The sequence below is a fragment of the Phyllostomus hastatus genome, unplaced genomic scaffold (assembly GCF_019186645.2).
Source record: "Phyllostomus hastatus isolate PE091 unplaced genomic scaffold, TTU_PhHast_1.1 phas_contig_16, whole genome shotgun sequence".
Lineage (NCBI taxonomy): Eukaryota > Metazoa > Chordata > Mammalia > Chiroptera > Phyllostomidae > Phyllostomus > Phyllostomus hastatus.
In genome coordinates this window covers 9,863,074-9,882,740 of record NW_025333643.1, presented here as the reverse complement: position 1 = coordinate 9,882,740, position 19,667 = coordinate 9,863,074, and the positions used below count along the sequence as shown (strand labels likewise).

The 19,667-nt window shown below is 37.7% G+C and overlaps 1 protein-coding gene across 13 annotated transcripts in view; it reads left to right on the top strand.

Annotated features, from left to right (window-relative positions):
- Positions 1-19,667, top strand: part of PBRM1 (polybromo 1) — a 125,732-nt gene that overhangs the window by 96,089 nt on the left and 9,976 nt on the right. For 7 of the 13 annotated variants that reach the window (XM_045831934.1, XM_045831933.1, XM_045831936.1 and 4 more), the window contains 4 exons: positions 741-898; positions 13,174-13,357; positions 13,927-14,137; positions 14,731-14,932. In XM_045831934.1, coding sequence (XP_045687890.1) covers positions 741-898; positions 13,174-13,357; positions 13,927-14,137; positions 14,731-14,932 — 755 coding nt within the window. Of the gene's footprint in view, positions 1-740; positions 899-13,173; positions 13,358-13,926; positions 14,138-14,730; positions 14,933-18,278; positions 18,444-19,667 lie in introns of all 13 variants that reach the window. The other 6 variants (XM_045831924.1, XM_045831925.1, XM_045831923.1 and 3 more) reach the window with 1 other exon arrangement.

The following is a 19,667-nucleotide window of genomic DNA, read 5'->3' as shown; positions in this document are numbered from 1 at the left end:
TTCTTCTCCTTGGAGCACATATCACATTATATTATTCTCAGGTTCTGTACTGGACTGCAAATGCCCTAAGAGTAGTGACCCTCTCTTTTTGTTCTTTGTATCCCTTATTTCAAACATAGTACCTGAAATAGAGTAAGGGCTCAGATATATGAATGAACAAGTAAGTGGATGAAAGTATGGCTGAATGACATAAAACAACAGTAAAGATGTCAAAGACAGCACTGGGCAGTGCTTAGGAAGAGTAGTTGGTTCCAAGAGATCTTGGTTTAAGTCTCAGCCCTGCTAGTTTCAAATTATTTGCAAATGATTTACCTCTTTGAGTCGGTTTCCTTGTATTTATTTCAGCATTCACTAATAATTTATTATGTACCTCCCATTAGTCAGTCTAAGGATGCATAGTAAATAAAAGAGACAAATATCCTTAGTCCCATGGATGTCTGTACTAATAGGAAGATAAGGAATAAACATCATGAATAAGTAAAGTATATAATATATATCATGTTAAAATAATTTTTTCTCTCAAATGAACAGCCAAATGTTCATTTCTCTTTTTCCAAGTCTCTTCTCATGTACTTAAAGGGAGAAAAAAAATCAAGGAAATTATTTTATCAAAACAACCAGTGACACTCCTCTGCATATTAAGTTTTTGGTTAATGAAATTTTTGTTACATTAATCCTTCAAGAATGAAGCTCATTAAAATGTTATTTTCATGGAATTTCTCTCTTGTTTCCCTCCCAAGAATTGAAAAGGTATGGGTCCGAGATGGAGCTGCATATTTTTATGGCCCCATCTTCATTCACCCAGAAGAGACAGAACATGAGCCCACAAAAATGTTCTACAAAAAAGAAGTGTTTCTAAGTAATCTGGAAGAAACCTGTCCCATGACATGTATTCTGGGTAGGTATATATGCCACTTCATTTATCACATTCATTCCACAACAATTGATTAAATACTTCTGGGCTAGGCACTGTTGTAGATGCTAGGTATGCAGCAATAAACAAACTAAAGTCTCTGCTCTTTTAGAGACTGAACAGTGGGGTAGAGGTTGGGGAGTCAGTAAATTAAAGTGAAATATATAGAACATCAGGTAGTATTTAGGACTATGAATAAGAATAAAGCAGAGGAAGGAGGATGGAGATTACTGTTGAGAGGAGATCTTGTTTTAGGTAGTGTACAGTCATCAAAAGCCTCTCTGATAGATGACATATGAATAGAGCCCTAAAGGATATGAGGAAGAAAACCATTTGAATATCTGAGATTTCACTCCTTTTAGGCACAGCAAACACCAAATGCAAAGACATAAGGCAGAGTATCTGGGCGTGTTTGAGACACAATAAGCAAGCTGGGTATCTGGAGCAGGGCAGGGGCATGTGGGAGGGAATGAGCCTTCTGAGGTAGTTAAGCACCCCGTTAAGCACTGTGTGACCTACAGGTAGGTCCTGTAGACAGTGCAGAAATTGAGTTTGGAGAAGAGAGGAAGTCCTGTGAGGGTCTGAGCAGAGAGGTGATATGATCTCACATATGCATTAGAGGAATCACTATGGCTACAATTTGGAGAATACATTGTAAGAAGAGCAGTTAAAAGACTTTTACAGTCTCTATTGGACTCTTAACCCTAGTAATGTTACTGTCTTATTTCCAGAAATGTCAAGGACTCAAGTTGTGGCTTCTGTTCCATCTTCCTGAGTATAACAGTGACATTCTGCTTCTCAGATGTAGATATACACATCATACACTGCCATCATTTTCAGCCTAGATTGTTTTTGGTGCTGTGAATTTTTTCAGACTTAGATGTGGTAAAAATTTCTGAATGGCCTGGTAGTTCAACACATTTTCTTCCTCCCACCCTGCAGAGAGGGAGCAAAGGCTAGTGAAATTAAAACCTTGAGTTTCTGCAGAAGAGAATATCTGCCTTGTAACTTGTGATTCATTGTAAAGCAGTGTCCTAGAGTCTTACTCCCTATTGTGAACTCAGCCTGGACTCAAAGGGAACATACCAAAGGTGAGACTGAAGTCTCCTTTGGTTAGAGCAACCATATCACTTAGTGCTTTTTAGTTTTTTTTCTTAGTGGCTAATCTGGAGAGTACATCTTAAATTTATGACAATCTAGTTTGAATTAATACTAACTTAGCTTTATTAGTATACAGACAGTCTTCTCTACAGCTCCATTTCTCCTGCTTTGTGTTGTCAGGAATTACCTCTTTATAGTTTGTGTGCCCCTTTACATAGGTTTATATTGCTTTTACTTTATTTTTTATTTTTCAATTAGAGTTGATATACAATATTTTATTAGTTTCAGGTGTACATCCAGTGATCAGACATTATATAACTTACTAAGTGATCATCTCCAATAAATCTCATACCCATCTGATACCATACATAGTTATTAGAATGTTATTGACTATATTCCCTATGCTATACTTTACATCCCCATGACTATTTTGTAACTGCCAATTCATACATCTTAATCCCTGCATCTTTTTTACCTATCCCCCTAACCCCCCTACCATCTGGCAATCATTAAACTGTTCTCTGTATCCGTTTCTGTTCTGCTTGTTCATTTATTTTGTCTTTTAGATTCAATTGTTGACAGATACATATTTATTGCCATTGTTTATATTTTTCTTCTTCTTAAAGAAGACCCTTAAACATTTCATGTCATACTGGTTTGATGGTGATGAACTCCTTTAACTTTTTCTTGTCTGGGAAGTTCTTCATATGTCCTTCCATTCTAAATTATAGCTTTGCTGAGTAGAGTATTCTTGGTTATAGATCCTTGCTTTTCATCACTTTGAATATTTCTTGCTGCTACTCTGGCCTGCAAAGTGTCTGTTGAGAAATCAGCTAGCTGACTGTCTTAGGGGAGCTTCCTTGTAGGTAACTAACTGCTTTTTTCTTGCTGCTTTTAAGATTCTCTTTGTCTTTAACCTTTTGCATTTTAATTATGAGATGTCTTGGTGTGGGCCTCTTTGGGTTTATCTTGTTTGGGACTCTCTGTACTTTCTGGACTTTTAGGTGTATTTCCCTCACTAGGTTAGGGAACTTTTCTGTCATTTCTTTTTCAAATATGTTTTCAATTTCTTTCTCTCTTCTCCCGGGACCCCCATGACACAAATGTTGGTATGCTTGAAGTTGTCTCAGAGGTTTCTTATACTATCCTTATTTTTTTTTCTTTTTGCTGTTCTGATTGGGTGTTTTTGCTTCTTTATATTCCAAATTGCTGTTTTGATTCTCAACCTCATCCCCTCTACTGTTGATTGCCTTAAATTATTCTTCACTTAAGTTAGTGTATCCTTTATTTCTGAGTGGTTCTTTTTTGTTGATTCCATGTCCTTTTTTTTTTTTTTTTAAGAGCTATTCACTTCCTTTTTTTTTTTTAAGATTTTATTTTATTTTATTTTTTAGAGAGGGAAGGGAGGGAGAAAGAGAGAGACAGAAACATCAATGTGGGGTTGCTGGGGGTCATGGCCTGCAACCCAGGCATGTACCCTGACTGGGAATCGAACCTGTGACACTTTGGTTCACAGCCCGCACTCAATCCACTGAGCTATGCCAGCCAGGGCTTCCTTTTTTATGTTATTGAAGTTTTAAGTTCATCCCTTCCCCTAAGTTCACTGAGCATCCTCAATAACAAGTATTTTGAACTTTGCATCTGGTAGATTGCTTGTCTCTATTTTGTTTAGTTCTTTGTCTGGAGTTTTGTTCTGTTCTCTCATTTTGGCCATGTTTCTTTCTCTCCTCATTTTGGCAGCCTCTTGTGTTTGTTTCTATGTAGTAGGTAGAGTTGTTGCATCTTCTAGGCTTGGCAGAGTGGACTTAGGTGGTAGGGGTCCTATGTGGGCTGTATACACCCTCCTATGTAAATGAGCCTATCAACGGGAGGGATTTACCCCTAGGCTGATCAGCTACAAGGGTTGGCTTCGACCACTGTGGAGGATCAACTATGCAGGGGCCCACCCCACAAAGCAGGACTTAACTTCAGTGGGGCTCTGATACCTGCTGAGTCTGCTCCTTGACTGTTTGAGTGGAAGTGGTTGGATGATGCTTCAGTGGGGTCTGATGCCATCTACAAGGTGCCACTGGCTCTGGGGTTCCTGGGAGGGTTATGCCAAAGTCAGCTGCTGCTTATGTTCTTCCTGGGCCTACCTGGCATGAGCTACAAAGCAATCTGCAGATGACTGATACTTGTGCTGGGCTTGGAAGTGTCTGGGAGAGGCCAAGCTGCAAACCAACACAGGCTGCTGCTAGTACCTGGCCTAGGGCCAGTTAGCAAGAGATACAGGGCATGCCTAGGCCACAAGCTGTTTATTTGAGAGATTTTAGGAAAATCTGAAGCATGAGCCAAGACAGGCCATTTATGTGGAAGATACTGGAAACAGCTTGGATGGGCCTGAAAATTGAGTGGCATGAGGTCTCAGAATCACCAGAGCAAGGTGAACAGTGATAGCCAGGTTGATGGAGGCTCAGATATGGTGCCAGCCTGCAGGCCTTGTGGGGGAAAGGTTCAAAAAAGAAAGAATGCCAGCACTTCTGTTTGGAGAAAGTTGCTCCCCCAGCTCTTGCCTTGATGTCAGACAATTCAGTTCCTTCCTATATGTCTCTGGTACCTTTGGAACTCCTGCCCCAGCACTGAAACTCAGAGGGAGTTTGTCCAACTAAGTCTACGCACAGGTTCTTCAACAGGAACTGCCTGGGACTCCAGAAGCTCTTCAAATCATTCAGCCACAATCCCACTGGTTTTATAGCCAGAAGTTATGGGGACTTCTCTTCCTGACACTAAAACCATGAACAAGGAGGCCTGGTATGAGGCTGGGACCCCTCACTCCTCAGGCAGTACCTCACAACCGAGATATCCCTCCCAATTTTTATCCATCACACATGGGTGTGGGACCAGGCCATTCCTCATCTCTGCGCCTCCTACCAGTCTTGGTGTGGCTGCTTCTTTATATTTTCAGTTGTAGGACTTACTCCAGGTAGATTTCGGGTGGTTCTGAATGATGGCAGTTCTGTAGTTTAGTTGTAATTTGATGTGGTTATTGGAAAATGAAAATACTTCATTTACCTACACTGCCATCTTTATTGGAAACCCCATAAATTTTTAATTATTACTTTATGTATTTGTCTTTAAAATCATATTGGAGAAAAAAAGGAGTTATAAACCAAAAATATAACATTGGCTTTTATATTTACCTGTGTAAGTTACCTTTACTGGTGTTTTGAATTTTTTTGTATGGCTTTGAGTTATTGTCTAATGTCCTTTCATTCCAGCCTGAAGGACTCCCTTTAGCATTTCTTGTAAAGCAGCAAATTTCCTCATCTTTTGTTTATCTGGAAATGTCTTGGCTCCTTTTTCATTTATAAAGAGTACTTTTGCTGGATAAAGAATTCTTCATTGACAGGCGTTTTTGTTTTGTTTTGTTTTGTTTTCATGTCTGTCATCAATTTTGGTGAGTTTTTGACCACTGTTTCTTCAAATATTCTTTCTGCCCCTTTCTCTCCCTGTTCTCCTTCCAGGACTCTCCTAGACTGTTTACTTTTCTTTATTCTTCTTTCTGTTCCTCAGACTGGTAATTTCAGTTGACCTGTTTCAAGTTCACTGATTCTTCTGCCTATTCAAATCTTCTGTTCTTGAACCCCTCTAATGAATTTTTCATTTTAGTTGTTGTACTTTTCAGCTCCAGAATTTCTATCTAGTGTTTACAGTTTCTGTCTCTTTATTGATATTATATTTGGTAAGATATCATTCTGGTTTTCTCATCATCCTTATCTTTGGTTTCCTTTACCTCTTCAACATATTAAAAGAAGTTGATTTAAAGTCTTTGTCTAGTAAGTCCAGTGTATGGGCTTCCTTATGGGCAGTATCTGTTCATTTCTTTTTATCCTGTGAATGGACCATACTTCTTTCTTTCTTAATTTTTTGTTAAAAACTGGATAGTTCAAATATTATAATGTGGTAACTCTGTAAATCAGATTCTCTCCCCTCTTCAGGCTTTGTTATTACTGCTTATTGATAGTTGTAGTTGCTTATTTAGTGATGTGTAGTGCAGGAGCCCCAAAACAGAGAGCTACATAAATGTTTGTGATACTCAAAAAAAAAAAACCAAAAACCTCCCAGTGGACATGCTGTTCATTACTCACATTACAGGGCAGTGCACCAATGGCAGTGGGTCAGTGTAGGAGAGACTGTACTTCCTCCAGTCCGAGGTTTGTTATAAGGGATCTCAGATAAACGAGGCATGTGTCCTACATGTGACTCTAACCTGTATTCCCTCATTGTGTATTGGTAGAAGGAAAAGATCAAGAAGAAGTCACAGGACAAAAAGCTGCTCCCAAAAGAGATAAGGAGGGAGTTATAATCCATTCCCAAAACAATACATGTTCCTTCTGGCTACAGGGCCCCCTGGCCTGCCCTCATCATGGGTGGTGGGAGAACTACATATTGACCCTAGAAGTGACTTTCTAAACTATTTTTTTAAGATTTCATTTATATGTGTATTTTTAGAGAGAGGGGAGAGAAGAAGAAAGGGAGGGAAACATCAGAATGCATGAGAGAAACATCAACTGGTTGCCTTTTTTGTGCCCTCATCTGGGGACCTGGCCCACAGCCCAGGCATGTGCACTGACCAGGAATCAAACCAGCAGCCTTTCAGTTTGCAGGCTGATGCTCAATCCACTGAGCCACATCAGCCATGGCTAAACTATTTAAGACCATGTTCTTTGTTATGTGTGGTCGCTGAAGTCTTTGTTCTGCTAGGTTAGTGGCCAGCTAGTGATTTAACAGAGATTTTCTTAAATGTTTGGATCAAAAAAAAAAAAAGCAAAAAAAAACACCTAAACATTCCCAGCCTTTGCAACTGGATACTGTGTCTATATTGCAGCACACCTTCAACACTCAGTGGAAGAGTTTACAACTCTGCCTTTGCCTTTACTTCCTGCTTCCATGGGACTTTATAATCAGCCAAATCAAGAGTTTAGGGCCTTCTCGGGTCTTTTCTGAGCATGCACCCTGACCATGACATGAGCATGGCTTTCTAGATTCCCAGGAATATTATGGAAGCTTTTCAAAACTCACTCCCCAGCTTTTTCTTCCTAGGCTTTCAGCATGTCTGCTGTTTGCCCCAACTGAAATCCTTTGCCACAGCTGATAGCAGCTGGTTCATTTGCTTTAAATGCTTTCAACAAAAGTCCCAAAGCCACTTCTCTGCCTTTTGGAATTCCAAAAAGGAGAGAATTCCACGTCTGGTGAAATGAAGGCAAGCCTTCTGTGTTAATTCTTCAGGAAGCCACCCAAAAAGTCAAAACATGCAACCATAATTCATTGAGAACAAGGACTGTTGTGCTCCTTCTAGCACTAGAAACTCACACTAAGAACGCAGCTGCCATCTTTAAGAACTCAGCTTGCCACTGACCCAGAAAGGAACTGGGGTGAGGTTGGGGGCTGTTAACATGCCACAAAGCTCTCCTACTGAGTTTCAGTCACTTTTTTTCTCAATTAAGCATTAATTGGTTACTGTAAATTTTTGGCTGTTTTCCTGAGTTTTGATAAGGTTGATTCTATAGTTCCCGCTAAGTTTTCTCAGCATTTTTGTGAAGGGATGTCCCTTGGATCTTCCTACTGCACAATTTTCACTTACATCACTTGGAGTAATTTCTTTTTTGTAGATAACCTGTTAGAATGTGTTGCATTCTGTAACTTGTAAATTAGTTTTATATCCAGGACTTCATTTCTTTCTCACCATGACACTGTATAAAAATGCTAATATACTCAGAAAGGTGATGTTACTCTTTAAGAAATGGGCCAGAATTAAAAGTTAGGTCTTCTCACTTCTACTCCTATACTGTAATTTGGACAGTTTTTAGTGTGAAAGTAGGTGCCAATAATACTAGTCAGGACGAGAGGCATACAGTGAGGTGTATGGTTACTTCATCTTGAGGTAGACCCCCCAAAAAAATGTATTTAGTAATTACAAAATGGGATTTTATCCCAATTTTTGGATTTCAATATCCACTTCCCAAGGAAGGAAAAGATGTTTGGCACATTTTATTTTTACTTTTAAATGCAAGGAAACAGATCTTTTTTTTTTTTATTAATCTCTGTAGAAAATAATTTAAAGTATTTAAACTTTAGAGGATTTATAATTTTGCTGTGTTAACTATACACTGCTGAACGTAAATCTCATTTTTGTCTCTGAACCAAAAGCTTTAAAGATAATTAGGGAAGGTATAATTGTTTTCCTCTATGATATAGACCTGGTGGGTCTACTTCACTTAGGAGATTGTCCTGTTGTTCTAACTATTCTGCATATGCTCTTTTTTAGTTCTGTTTATAGAGTTGTCTTCAGTAACTCAAATGGCAATCAAATGGCCACAGAGAAGTTTCTTTTGGGAATGAACATGGCCACACCTAGCAGAGTGTTTCTACCCTTAGGTATTTTGTTGATAAAATTTCCAGGAACTTGGGCTCCTGAAACATATCAATTTCTAATTTATTTGCAGATTCTGCTTTCTTCATAGTAGATTTTTTTAATGCTCTATTAACTGAAAGACTGTTATTAGTAAAGTGAGAAAATGATTTTTAAATATTATGAAAAATAAAAATTAATTTTTGCAAAGACATTTTAGGTACATAGAAGATCTAAGAGATATTCTGATAAACTATTAGAATTAATAAATGAAAATGTCAAGATAATCTGTATTTCTGTTTACCATCAATGAATAATTAGAAAATTAAAATTTAGAAATATGCCATTTACATTAAATACTTAGGAATAAGTCTTTAAAAAGATGTGTAAGACTTCTACACACACACAACTATAAGAAAATTATTGGGAGAAATTTAAGAATACCTAAAAAGGAAGTGATCCATGATGTTTATAGCTGGAAGACTCATGAAATGTCAGTCCTCCCCAAATTTATCTATAGATTCATTGCAGTTTCAGTCAAAATACAGCAGGTTTTTATAATTTTTTATGCTTTATTAAATGATGCTTTCTAAACTATATCTTTCTCTTTCTTTTGAGGGCCAGTCAGGGCAGAGACTCCACATCTATTCTGAGTCTACCAGTCATTTTTACTCTTAGCTGAGAGAATTTTTATTCTTTCTAAATCTGTATTTTTCCTTCTGTGAAATAATAGAAAATAGTAACCCTTCCTTTTCTGAATTGAAAAGACTTTGGATTATGTTAGTAAAGTATTACATAGTCCACGGCAGTGATAGTAACTAGCAATTTGAAGCTTGTTTCTGACCTGTTTTTACGTATTTTACAAATTTTGCTAAAGTGTTAGTTGTGAACACTCCTATTAAAGGTCAAGGATAAACTAGGGATGTCCTTATCACTCTTACTAACATTGTTCTGGAGGTACTAGCCTGTGCAGTTAGAAGTAAGAAAGAGAATTCTAAAATAAGTAAATTGTTTATTTTTTTATCCTCACTCAAGGGCATGCCCATTGATTTTAGAGAGGGAAGGAAGAGAGAGAAGGAGAGGTGGGATGAGACAAACATCGATGTGAGAGAAAAACATCATTGGTTTCCTCTCACAGCCTGACCAGGACTGAACCTGCAACCTATGCATGTGCTCTAACTGGGAATCGAACCTCTGATCCTTCAGTCTATGGGATGGCGCTCTAACCAACTGAGCCACATTGACCAGGGCAGGAAATGAAGTAGATGAAAATATAAGGGAATCAATTATGAAACATGAACACACAATAAAAGAAATTAGATAGTTGAGTATAAAAGTAATAGTAGATCAATTTCCTTAAAAGATTCAATAATAAGTACAATACCTTGGGATAAATTTAACAGTATCTGTAGTACATCTGTATAAAGAATGTTTTAAAATGCTACTTTTAGTGCCTTTAAATGGGATCACTTGAACAAATTGAAAAGCATGCCATGTGCTTGACTAAGAAGTCTCAACATCATAGAGGTATTCATTCTCCCTAAGTCTTTAATGTAATCCCAATAGATAAATCAATGGGAATTTTCCTGTGATCAATTGGGATTAAATAAAATGATTTTTTAAATCATATCAAAAAATAAAATAAAAATAATCATAGGTTGCGGGCTCGGTCCTATTCAGGATGTGAGAGTCAACCAACTGATATTTCTCTCATATCAGTGTTTCTCTCACCACCCCCTCTCTTTCTTCCTTCCCCTCTCTAAAGTCAATGGGCATACCCTCAAGTGAGGATAAAAAAATAAAAAGAAAATTCTGAAGAGCACAATGAATTGGGGGTGGTCCTATCCTTCCTTACCAGATATTAAAACATTATAATACCATAATAATTAAAATTATTTATATGATATATGAGTAAACATTATTTGAACAGAATAGAAAGTTTAGCAGTAGATTCAGGTATAATTTAATTTATGATAAAGGTGGCATCCCAGATAAGTGGGAAAAGATAGAAAAAATAGCTATTTGGAAAAAATAAAATTGTATCCATTCCTTCCATCAACTTTAGAATAAATTCCAAGATAAATTACAGGTTTAAATGAACATAAAATGAAGAAGCAAAGATATCAAGGACATAATGGGAAAGATCTTTTGATAACCTTTGACCTAAAACCCAGAACCCATACAAGAAAAGACTTATAAATTCAATTATGTAAAAGTTAAAATGTTTGCATAACCAAAACTGGCAGAAGCAAAGACAAATGACAACTTTTTGTCTTTGGGAAAATATTTGCAGTGTATTTTATAGACAAATACCAGATTTCCCTTGTATGTGAAGGGTTCTTATAAAACAATTAGAGTCTTGGCCAGTGTGGCTCGATTTGTTGAGTATCATCCCATGAAGTAAAAGGTTGCTGGTTTGATTTCTGGACAGGGTACATGGCTGGGTTGCAGGTTCCGTCCCCAGTCAGGGTGTGTTTGAGAAGCAGCCAACAGATGTGTCTCTCTCACATGTATATTTTTCTCCCTCTCTTTATGCCTTCCTTCCCCTTTCTCTAAAAAATAAGTAAAATCTGGGGGTGGTTACAGGGCGGAGGGGAATAAAAGGGAGAAAAAAATGGGACAATTGTAACAGCATAACAATAAAATATATTAAAAATAATAAAACAAAAATTAAAAATAAGTAAAATCTTTTTAAAGATTTACTTATCAAATTGTTGAGGATTCAGATTTCTGTTACTTGTTAACAAAAACATACAAAAACAACATTCACCCACTTTGTGTTGGATTTATGCTATGGAAGGTAATTTGGTAATGACTATAAAAATTAAAGTGTTCATACCCTTTGACCCAGCTTTTGTACTTTTAGAAAGGTACACCTCACATGTATTCACCCATGTGCAAGTTAATACATGTCTTAAATTATTTAGAATAGCATTGTTTTGCTACACTGGGAAAGCAAAAATTTGGAAACAACCTAAATATTCATCAGTAGGGAACTAGTTTTAATAGCTATAGTGTATTAATACCAGTAGTCCTCAAGATATATTATTTGGCAACAAAATTAGGTGCAAAATAATATAAGCAAAATGCTGCTACTTGTAAGTTTTTTATTGTGATAAAATGCATATAACATAAACACAACATTAACTGTTTTTTAGTGTACAATTCAGTGACATTAAATCCATTGACAGTATTGTGCAGCCATCATCACTATCCATTTCTAGAATTCCTCATCATCCCAAATAGAAACTTTGAACCCATTAAACAAAGACTACCCATTTCTCCTTCTCCCACCCCCTGGTAATATGTGTTCTACTTTCTGTCTCTATGAATTTTGCCTATTTTAGGTACCTCATATAAGTGGAATCATGAAATAGTCCTTCTGTATCTGGCTTATTTCACTTAGGATAACACTCTCAAGGTTAATTTCTGGCATAGCGTGTATCAGAATTTTATTCCTTTTTAAGGCCGATTATATTACATTGCATGTATATATAATATTTGGTTAACTTACTCATCTGTTGATGGAGATTGGTGTAAATGTGTCTATATAAGTCCCTGCTTTCAGTTCATTTGGGTATTTATCTAGAAGTAGAATTGCTGAATTATATAACAGCTGTGTTGAACTTTTTGAGAAATTGCCAAATTGCTTTCCACAGCAGCTATACTATTTCACATTTTCACCAGGGTTCCAACTATACATCTTTGCCAACCCTTACTATTTTTCTTTTTCTTTTTAATGTAATAGCCATCCTAATGGATTTGAAGTAGTATCTCACTGTGTTTTTTATTTAAATTTCCTTTATGATGAATGATGTTGAGCATCTTTTTATGTGCTTATTGGCCATTTGGTTATCTTTGGAGAGATGTCTATTCAGATTCTTTGCCTATTTTTTAATTGGGTTATTTGTCTTATTGTTCAGTTGTAGGAGTTCTTTATATATTCTTGGTACTAGACTATTACCAGAGATATGATTTGCAAATATTTTATTCTGTGTGTTGTCTTTTTATTTCTTGATAGTGTCTTTTGAAGCCCAAAAGTTTTTAATTTTGATGAAGTCCAGTTTATCCTTATTTGGTTGTTTGTGATTTTAATGTCACATCTGTGAAACCATTACCTAATAAAAGGTCACAAAGATTTATACCTATGTTTTCTTTTAAGAGTTTTATAGTTGTAGCTTTTACATTTAGATCTTCAATCTATTTTGAGTTAACTTTTATATAGGGTGTGAGGTAGGTTTCCAACTCAATTCTTTTGCATGTGAGGTCCAATTGTCCCAGCACTATCTGTTGACATTATTCTTTCCCATTGAATTGTCTTGGTACCATTGTTGATCAGTTGCCCATAAAAACACTATCATATCAGTTTGTTTCTATACTTTCAATTCTATTCCATTAACCTTTATGTTTATGTTTATGCTTATACTTGTGTATACCCTTTAAATCTGACTTTTGAATCAGGTGATTGTATTAAATCAAAAATAGTAAAAATTTAAAATAATTAAGCCCTGGCTGGCGTAGCTCAGTGGATGGAGCGCGGGCTGGGAACCAAAGTGTCCCAGGTTTGATTCCCAGCCAGGGTACATGCCTGGGTTGCAGGCCGTAACCCCCAGCAACCGCACATTGATGTTTCTCTCTCTCTCTCTCTCTCTCTCCCTCCCTTCCCTCTCTAAAAAAATAAATAAATAAAATCTTTAAAAAAAAATTTAAAATAATTGTTCGCTATGACCACAATTTGTTCTGACTTCTCTCCAATTTGCCCTTTCAGGAAAGTGTGCTGTGTTGTCATTCAAGGACTACCTCTCCTGCAGGCCAACTGAAATACCAGAAAACGATGTTCTGCTTTGTGAGAGCCGCTACAACGAGAGTGACAAGCAAATGAAGAAATTCAAGGGACTGAAGAGGTTTTCACTCTCTGCTAAAGTGGTAGATGATGAAATTTATTACTTCAGGTAAAACTTGAAAAACTTAGGAAGAAAGACCACTTTAGCTCTTAATAGCAAAACTGATACCAAAATAGTATACTACAAGGTGTTTTTTTTGTCTTTTTAATTGGGCTTTAAACTAGAGCAGTACATTTTAAATAGAAAATATTGATTAATTTAGGTAAAGGTTAAAAGAAATCCTCATAATCTGCTGAGTTATAGTAACTGCTGTCACAGTGCTATTGACGCAGACTCCAGTAATTGTAATGTGGAGGCAGAAATCTTTGGTTCTGGTTCTTAGTCTGTTAAGAGATTGCACAGTTCCACAGATTATGGAAATTCTTTACACTGTACAGACAATTAGATCCTAACTTTTGACTGAGTACTTTTGTGGGTATTCAGCAGAATCCTTTAAAAACAAGCATCTGTAAAAAGGTGTGACTTTATAAGTACACAGTTAAGTTCTTTTCCTTGCTGGCTTAGAGTGTACATTGCAGATTGCAAGCAGTCATTTCTAGACATTAGGGAAGAACACTGTTTTCTGACCAGTCCTGGAGTAGTATCAGGTGACTTTTTTTGTGTGTCACTTCTTTTAGAAAACCAATTGTTCCTCAGAAGGAGCCCTCACCTTTGTTGGAAAAGAAGATCCAGTTACTAGAAGCTAAATTTGCTGAGCTAGAAGGTGGAGATGATGATATTGAAGAGATGGGAGAAGAGGATAGTGAAGTCATTGAGCCTCCTTCTCTACCTCAACTTCAGACTCCCTTGGCCAGTGAGCTGGATCTCATGCCCTACACACCCCCACAGGTGAAGGTGACAAGTTTCTGTTACTTGTCTTATTCCTGGCTTTGGTTTGCAGCAGTCTTAAACCAAAGTAAGGAGATGTCCCACTACTACATGTGTGAGTTTCAACCTAGAATTCTACGGGAAGGAAATTTAAGATTTAATATGTTTTTAAAATTTTCATAGATTGCTGTTTTTATTGGCAAGTTTAGTTAGAATGCTCTCCTTGCCTTGTATTGAAGAAAAGCCATGAGGAACAGTATTATCCTGTTACTCTAGTTTTGTTTCCTCCAGCTTTTTAGTCTCTTCTTTAGAATCTTATTTTTGGTTGAGGTTATCCCTATTGGTATTTTTTTCTCATTCAGAATTTTTTGAAGACTTAATTGTGAGGTCACCATTCAGATTGCAGTCATGGAATTCAGTGAACTTCCATTTATTTTTTTTATATGGTAAGAAGCAAGGAAGACCTTTATTTTAACCAAGAAAATGACCACCTGTAAACTGAACATGTCTATAAAACAGTAACTATCAAATCAAATGTTCCTGGCTCCCAGAAACTTTGAGCAGTTAACCAAATACTATGTTCTGATGCACTCTAAGAGCTTTCTGTCTTACAGTCTACCCCAAAGTCTGCCAAAGGCAGTGCAAAGAAGGAAGGCTCCAAAAGGAAAATCAACATGAGTGGCTACATCCTGTTCAGCAGTGAGATGAGAGCTGTGATTAAGGCCCAGCACCCAGACTACTCTTTTGGAGAGCTCAGCCGACTGGTGGGGACAGAATGGAGAAACCTTGAGACAGCCAAGAAAGCAGAATATGAAGGTAAATAGACTAGACACAACCATCTCAGCTTTCTAAGCAATGGGATGTTTTTAGGAATGTACGTGCACAGACAGGTTTTACTCTCTTATTCTTACTACTTGCACATGAACTTTTGTTGGAGACTGTCTCAAGTGCCTCCCATCCAGAAGTTTAAATACCAGCCTTCTCCTGACTGAGCAAGCGCTGCTCCTGACTTAGCCTCTGGTCCTGGGTGTGGGTCCCCCCCCCCCCCGAAAATATCTCTCAAACAAATATTTTGCTATTAAAAATTGCATGATTCTCTTCTCTCATTGAGTTGTGTAAGCTACACGTGTTGAGCTGGAGAATGATTGTACTTGGATGTTAAATATAATTTTGGTTAAAATTCATCTGAACATGGGCTTTTAAAACCAGTGGTCTTCTATTATGGCTCTTGATAAGCCATATGTTTAAACTTCAGGCTGAAGCTTGGCTGAAGCACTTGGTTTCCTAGGCCAGTCCTGGCCTTTGCTGTATCTGCACTTACAGCTACTGTTAAGGCACTTGGGGTCTCTTTTATAATGCTCGACTGCCTTCATTTTGCTTTTACTCTGTAATTAAGTCATTTTGGGCCATGAGCTATCTCATTCAAGGATTTGGTGATTCTTAGCCATTAGAGACAAATACTGGAGAGAGAGTTCTTTTTGTGTGTTTGTTTATTTGTTTGTTTTTTGCTGTCAGTCATGGCTTTAATAAAAAATAAGTAGTAAACATTAGATTAGTCAGGACTATTGCCCTTGGAGCTGGGTTTTTCTTCCCATTTGGAATTGTATGTAATGTTTTATTTTGCCATGTCAGAGCCATCCTTCAGTGATTGACCACAATGGCCAGACATTATTCTTCTTGGCTAATTCCAAATTCATCATTTCCCATCAAATATAAGTTAATTGTTAAGGCTTGCCTCCTTTATTAAAGTTTATGGACTTTCAAAAAAAATCTTTTCAAAAAAATTCCACTTTTCAGTTATTATAATTAATTATTATACAGTTATCTGATGAGCTTCTCCAAGGATTTTCTGCAGAACTCTAATCCTAAAAGATGCTCAACCAAAAACCACTTGTGGCAAAATTAGTTTGAGAAGCACTTCAAACATTCTTTCTCTCAGAAACTTACAATGCATATTTTTATATTCAAGTCTTCAAGACCTACAGTAAAGAACCTGTTTTTTTTACCTGGCATTTCCTAAAACATGACCAAGTATTCGTGTTAATACCTGTTAATATCCTAAAGAACTAATATTTTGCAGAACATACTTTGAGAAACCCTGGTCAGTTTCATAAGAACCTAGAACTTGGGAGAGCTTGGTTGGGTATTTATGACCTTAGTGAATGTCAAAACCAAATATATCTCTCAGTTGGAGGAGTGCTGGAAATGAAACTCATGTGGGTGGGTATAAAACCTGGTCCAATAAATGAAACTAATACTACATGACTGGTTACTTAAAGTGTGAAAAAGAGAGAAAAAAAGTGTCCGGAGGTAATGTAAAAGTAGAAATGCTGGAGCAGGTCTGAAGAGAGGGAGAAATGATGGCCTCTGGGAAATTCTCCCAAATTCAAAGGGGAGGCTGAAATTCAGGGAGAACCAAGTGAGAGTGAGTTAATACGATTCAGTAGTGTCTGAGACACAAAATCTGAACTTTAGTTTTCACCCATTGAATTCTAAACCCAAAGTTTGAAGTTTGGCTAATTTCATTTAATAAGCTTCTTTCCCAAGACAGCCCAAGTGAACTCCCCAAGAAAGAGGTAACAGTAGCCAGTCCAGTAGTCGATCCACAGGCCTGAATTTTTCTATTTTCAGCTCCTTTTTTTCCTCTCCCATTTTGCTGTGTCATTTGTGCAATGAAAATACTAGAATTTAATGTGGGTGGGGAGTGGTCTAGATCACTGCTATGTCAAGGAAATAAATAGGTTGTTTAAATGGCTTTTGTCCCTCATCTTCATCATACAGAGGCTCTGTAAACTGGGACAGTGTTAGTGAGTGATGGCAAGTCTTTGCAGGCAGCCGTGTTGCAGCCAAAGATTTGACTTGTTTGCCTTGAACATTCTTACATAAAGGAGGACTGGAGCTGTTGCTTCTTGATTCTCTTTAAAGTCTTGTGACCTAGAGCTATTTTCCCCTCCTTAGATCAGCCAGTGATAGGCCTTTGGAATTCCATGTTGGAGGGTCAATGTGTGGCAGTTGGAGTGTGATACTAGGACAGGTTGCTGGTTCTCTCTGTATTCTCAGACAAGTCGCTGCCTGTCTCCCAGCCTCAGTTTGCCCAGATGAAAAGTGGAAAGAATTTCCTAGTTATGAACAATGAAGCAAAATAAACCCTGTATTGTGGGAGCTTTGGCAATGCATATTTCTAGAGTTCTCTAGTAAGGGTCCAACCTGCCAGCTACCAAAAAAGACTGGGGATGTGATTGTTGGGGCTACTGGCTATGGAGATGTAGGCAGAGTAGCTCTGAGGAGTGAGGGGTATAGCAAAATGTGTTCCACAGCCCAGAACTGGCACAAGCAAATACCCCTCTTGTATTTCAAATGAAATAATAGTGAATTCTGGAACTTTCACTGATTCAGGGTGATTTATGGTCAGTATTGAACTGCTCAGCTTCAGGAAACCTGGTTCTGTCAGTACCTTGTCCATTGCTTCATATGTGTATATATAATTCCCTTCTTTCAATGACTGTAGCCTGGAGCACCATGCATTTTTTTCCTTTGGGTTTATTAAACATGACCTCTTTGCTTCATTAGAATGTAGAAATTAGCATTTAATGTCCCTAAAGTCTTGTGGAGGAGGCGGTGAGCTGCTTTTCCCTTACAGAGTTAATTTTCTTCAGCTGCTAAAACCCATGATACTAATAACAAGAGTCCTCATAGCTTAGTTTAATTGGGTACAAAGAATCAGGAAAATATAGTAACAATTGTGCCAAAAATTATAATGGGCCATGGAATTGCTTCATGTTGAAATTATAAATAATTTGCAATGCTTTTAATACTAGAATAACGGTAGCGCTTCTCATCTTCAGGGTGCCTTGTGAGATTAACCACGTTGGTTACACTGGTGACGTGTTTAAATAAAACCTGTGCTTTCTGAATGTGTGTTGCAGTCTTAACATTCTTGAAATCTTTGCAGACCAGTTCTCAAGATGGGATAGGAAAGCTGGACTCTAGTTTACCAAGTGAAATCAGCCCGACTCCTCCTGTGTTGAGACTAGTCATCTACTGTTCCTTCCATTGAGACAGAACTGTTGCCTGTGTTTTTACTAGTCCTGTTGAATGCAATGGATGGTATTTTGAATTCCTGGGTTAAAAACAGAATTGAAAATCTGAAATGCCTTTACAGAGCGGGCAGCTAAAGTTGCTGAGCAGCAGGAGAGAGAGCGAGCAGCACAGCAACAGCAGCCGAGTGCTTCTCCCCGAGCAGGCACCCCTGTGGGGGCTCTCATGGGGGTGGTGCCACCACCAACACCAATGGGGATGCTCAATCAGCAGTTGACACCTGTTGCAGGTAAAAACAGGAGCTAAGACCATTTTTTTCCACTTTAAGAAATTCCTTCATTTTTTTTTTCTCCAATGAGGAGTAGGCCACAGTCTGTAGGCTTTTCTGTGACAGATTCAGAGTTTGAAGTCATCCATGTTGTCCTCACATTGCCTTTCCCCTATGGGCAATGCGTCCCCTCTGCCCCAGAAATGGGCATTGGTCCCAGTCCTGGGAATTGGTAGGGAACAGCTCTTCCCTAGCTGTGGGCATGGTCTAGTGCTGTTCTCAACCCCAGACTGCTCTTGATAGAGCATTACAGCAGAAAATATAAGGAGACCCTGAATTCTCTTCTGGAGAGACTTCCAAGAGAAAACACAAAACCTAGTTTTAGCTGATGTTGATTTTCCCGTCTCATTCCAGTATTCAGTTTGCCTTGTTCTGCTGCAGCCATACTTAAAAGACTGACCATTTAAAAGGATTTTTGACAATGAATTTCAAATCCTTTCTTGGTCACAAGTATGCATGACTGCTAAGTTGAATATAAGTCCTTGTTCAATTCATTGTGCCCACTCTGTAATGCTTTTCTATTTAATTACATTAAACTGCATTTTCTGTTAGTATCCCAGTCACATATTTTTAAAAAAGAAAGAAAATGATGAATGTGGTTTGCTTGTGTATGTTGTCTCTGGTTCTGGTAGCCATACTAAATTTGGCTCTTCTCAAATTGGATATCATTGTCTGACATGTCTCCAATGTGAAGCTTGCAGACCACTTCTTGGGTCCCTCCTTTGTGATTTCTCTAAGCCTGGTGAGGTCTATACAAGTCCCCTTCTTAAGCAAAAGCAGTCTGACTTTTTTGCAGGTAGTCTAACACTGTGTTGTTCAAGGCAGGCTCGTTGGGATGCTGTTTTTGTTTTTGCTTTTTTTGTATTTTCTTTTTGAGGAAGAGTAGCATAGAATAACTTTTGAATTGTCGCTCCTACTTTTCATGATGGCAAGTTCTCAAACGCACTCACTGTCGCTGAACTTAGCAGTTGCACTCGCCAAAGCACATCTGAATCATGGCTTTTCAGAACTTTCAGTGTAACTGATGTTGATCTAACCAATCTCATAATCGCCTGCTATATTCCATGGCCCATTTTGGTTGATAGTGTTCCATCCAAAGGTTTTTAGAAATCAGGCCTTGCACATGGGGAATTTGAAAGTTAGAATTCCCTTGTTGACATCCTGCTTTGTTCTATTTGATGTGTG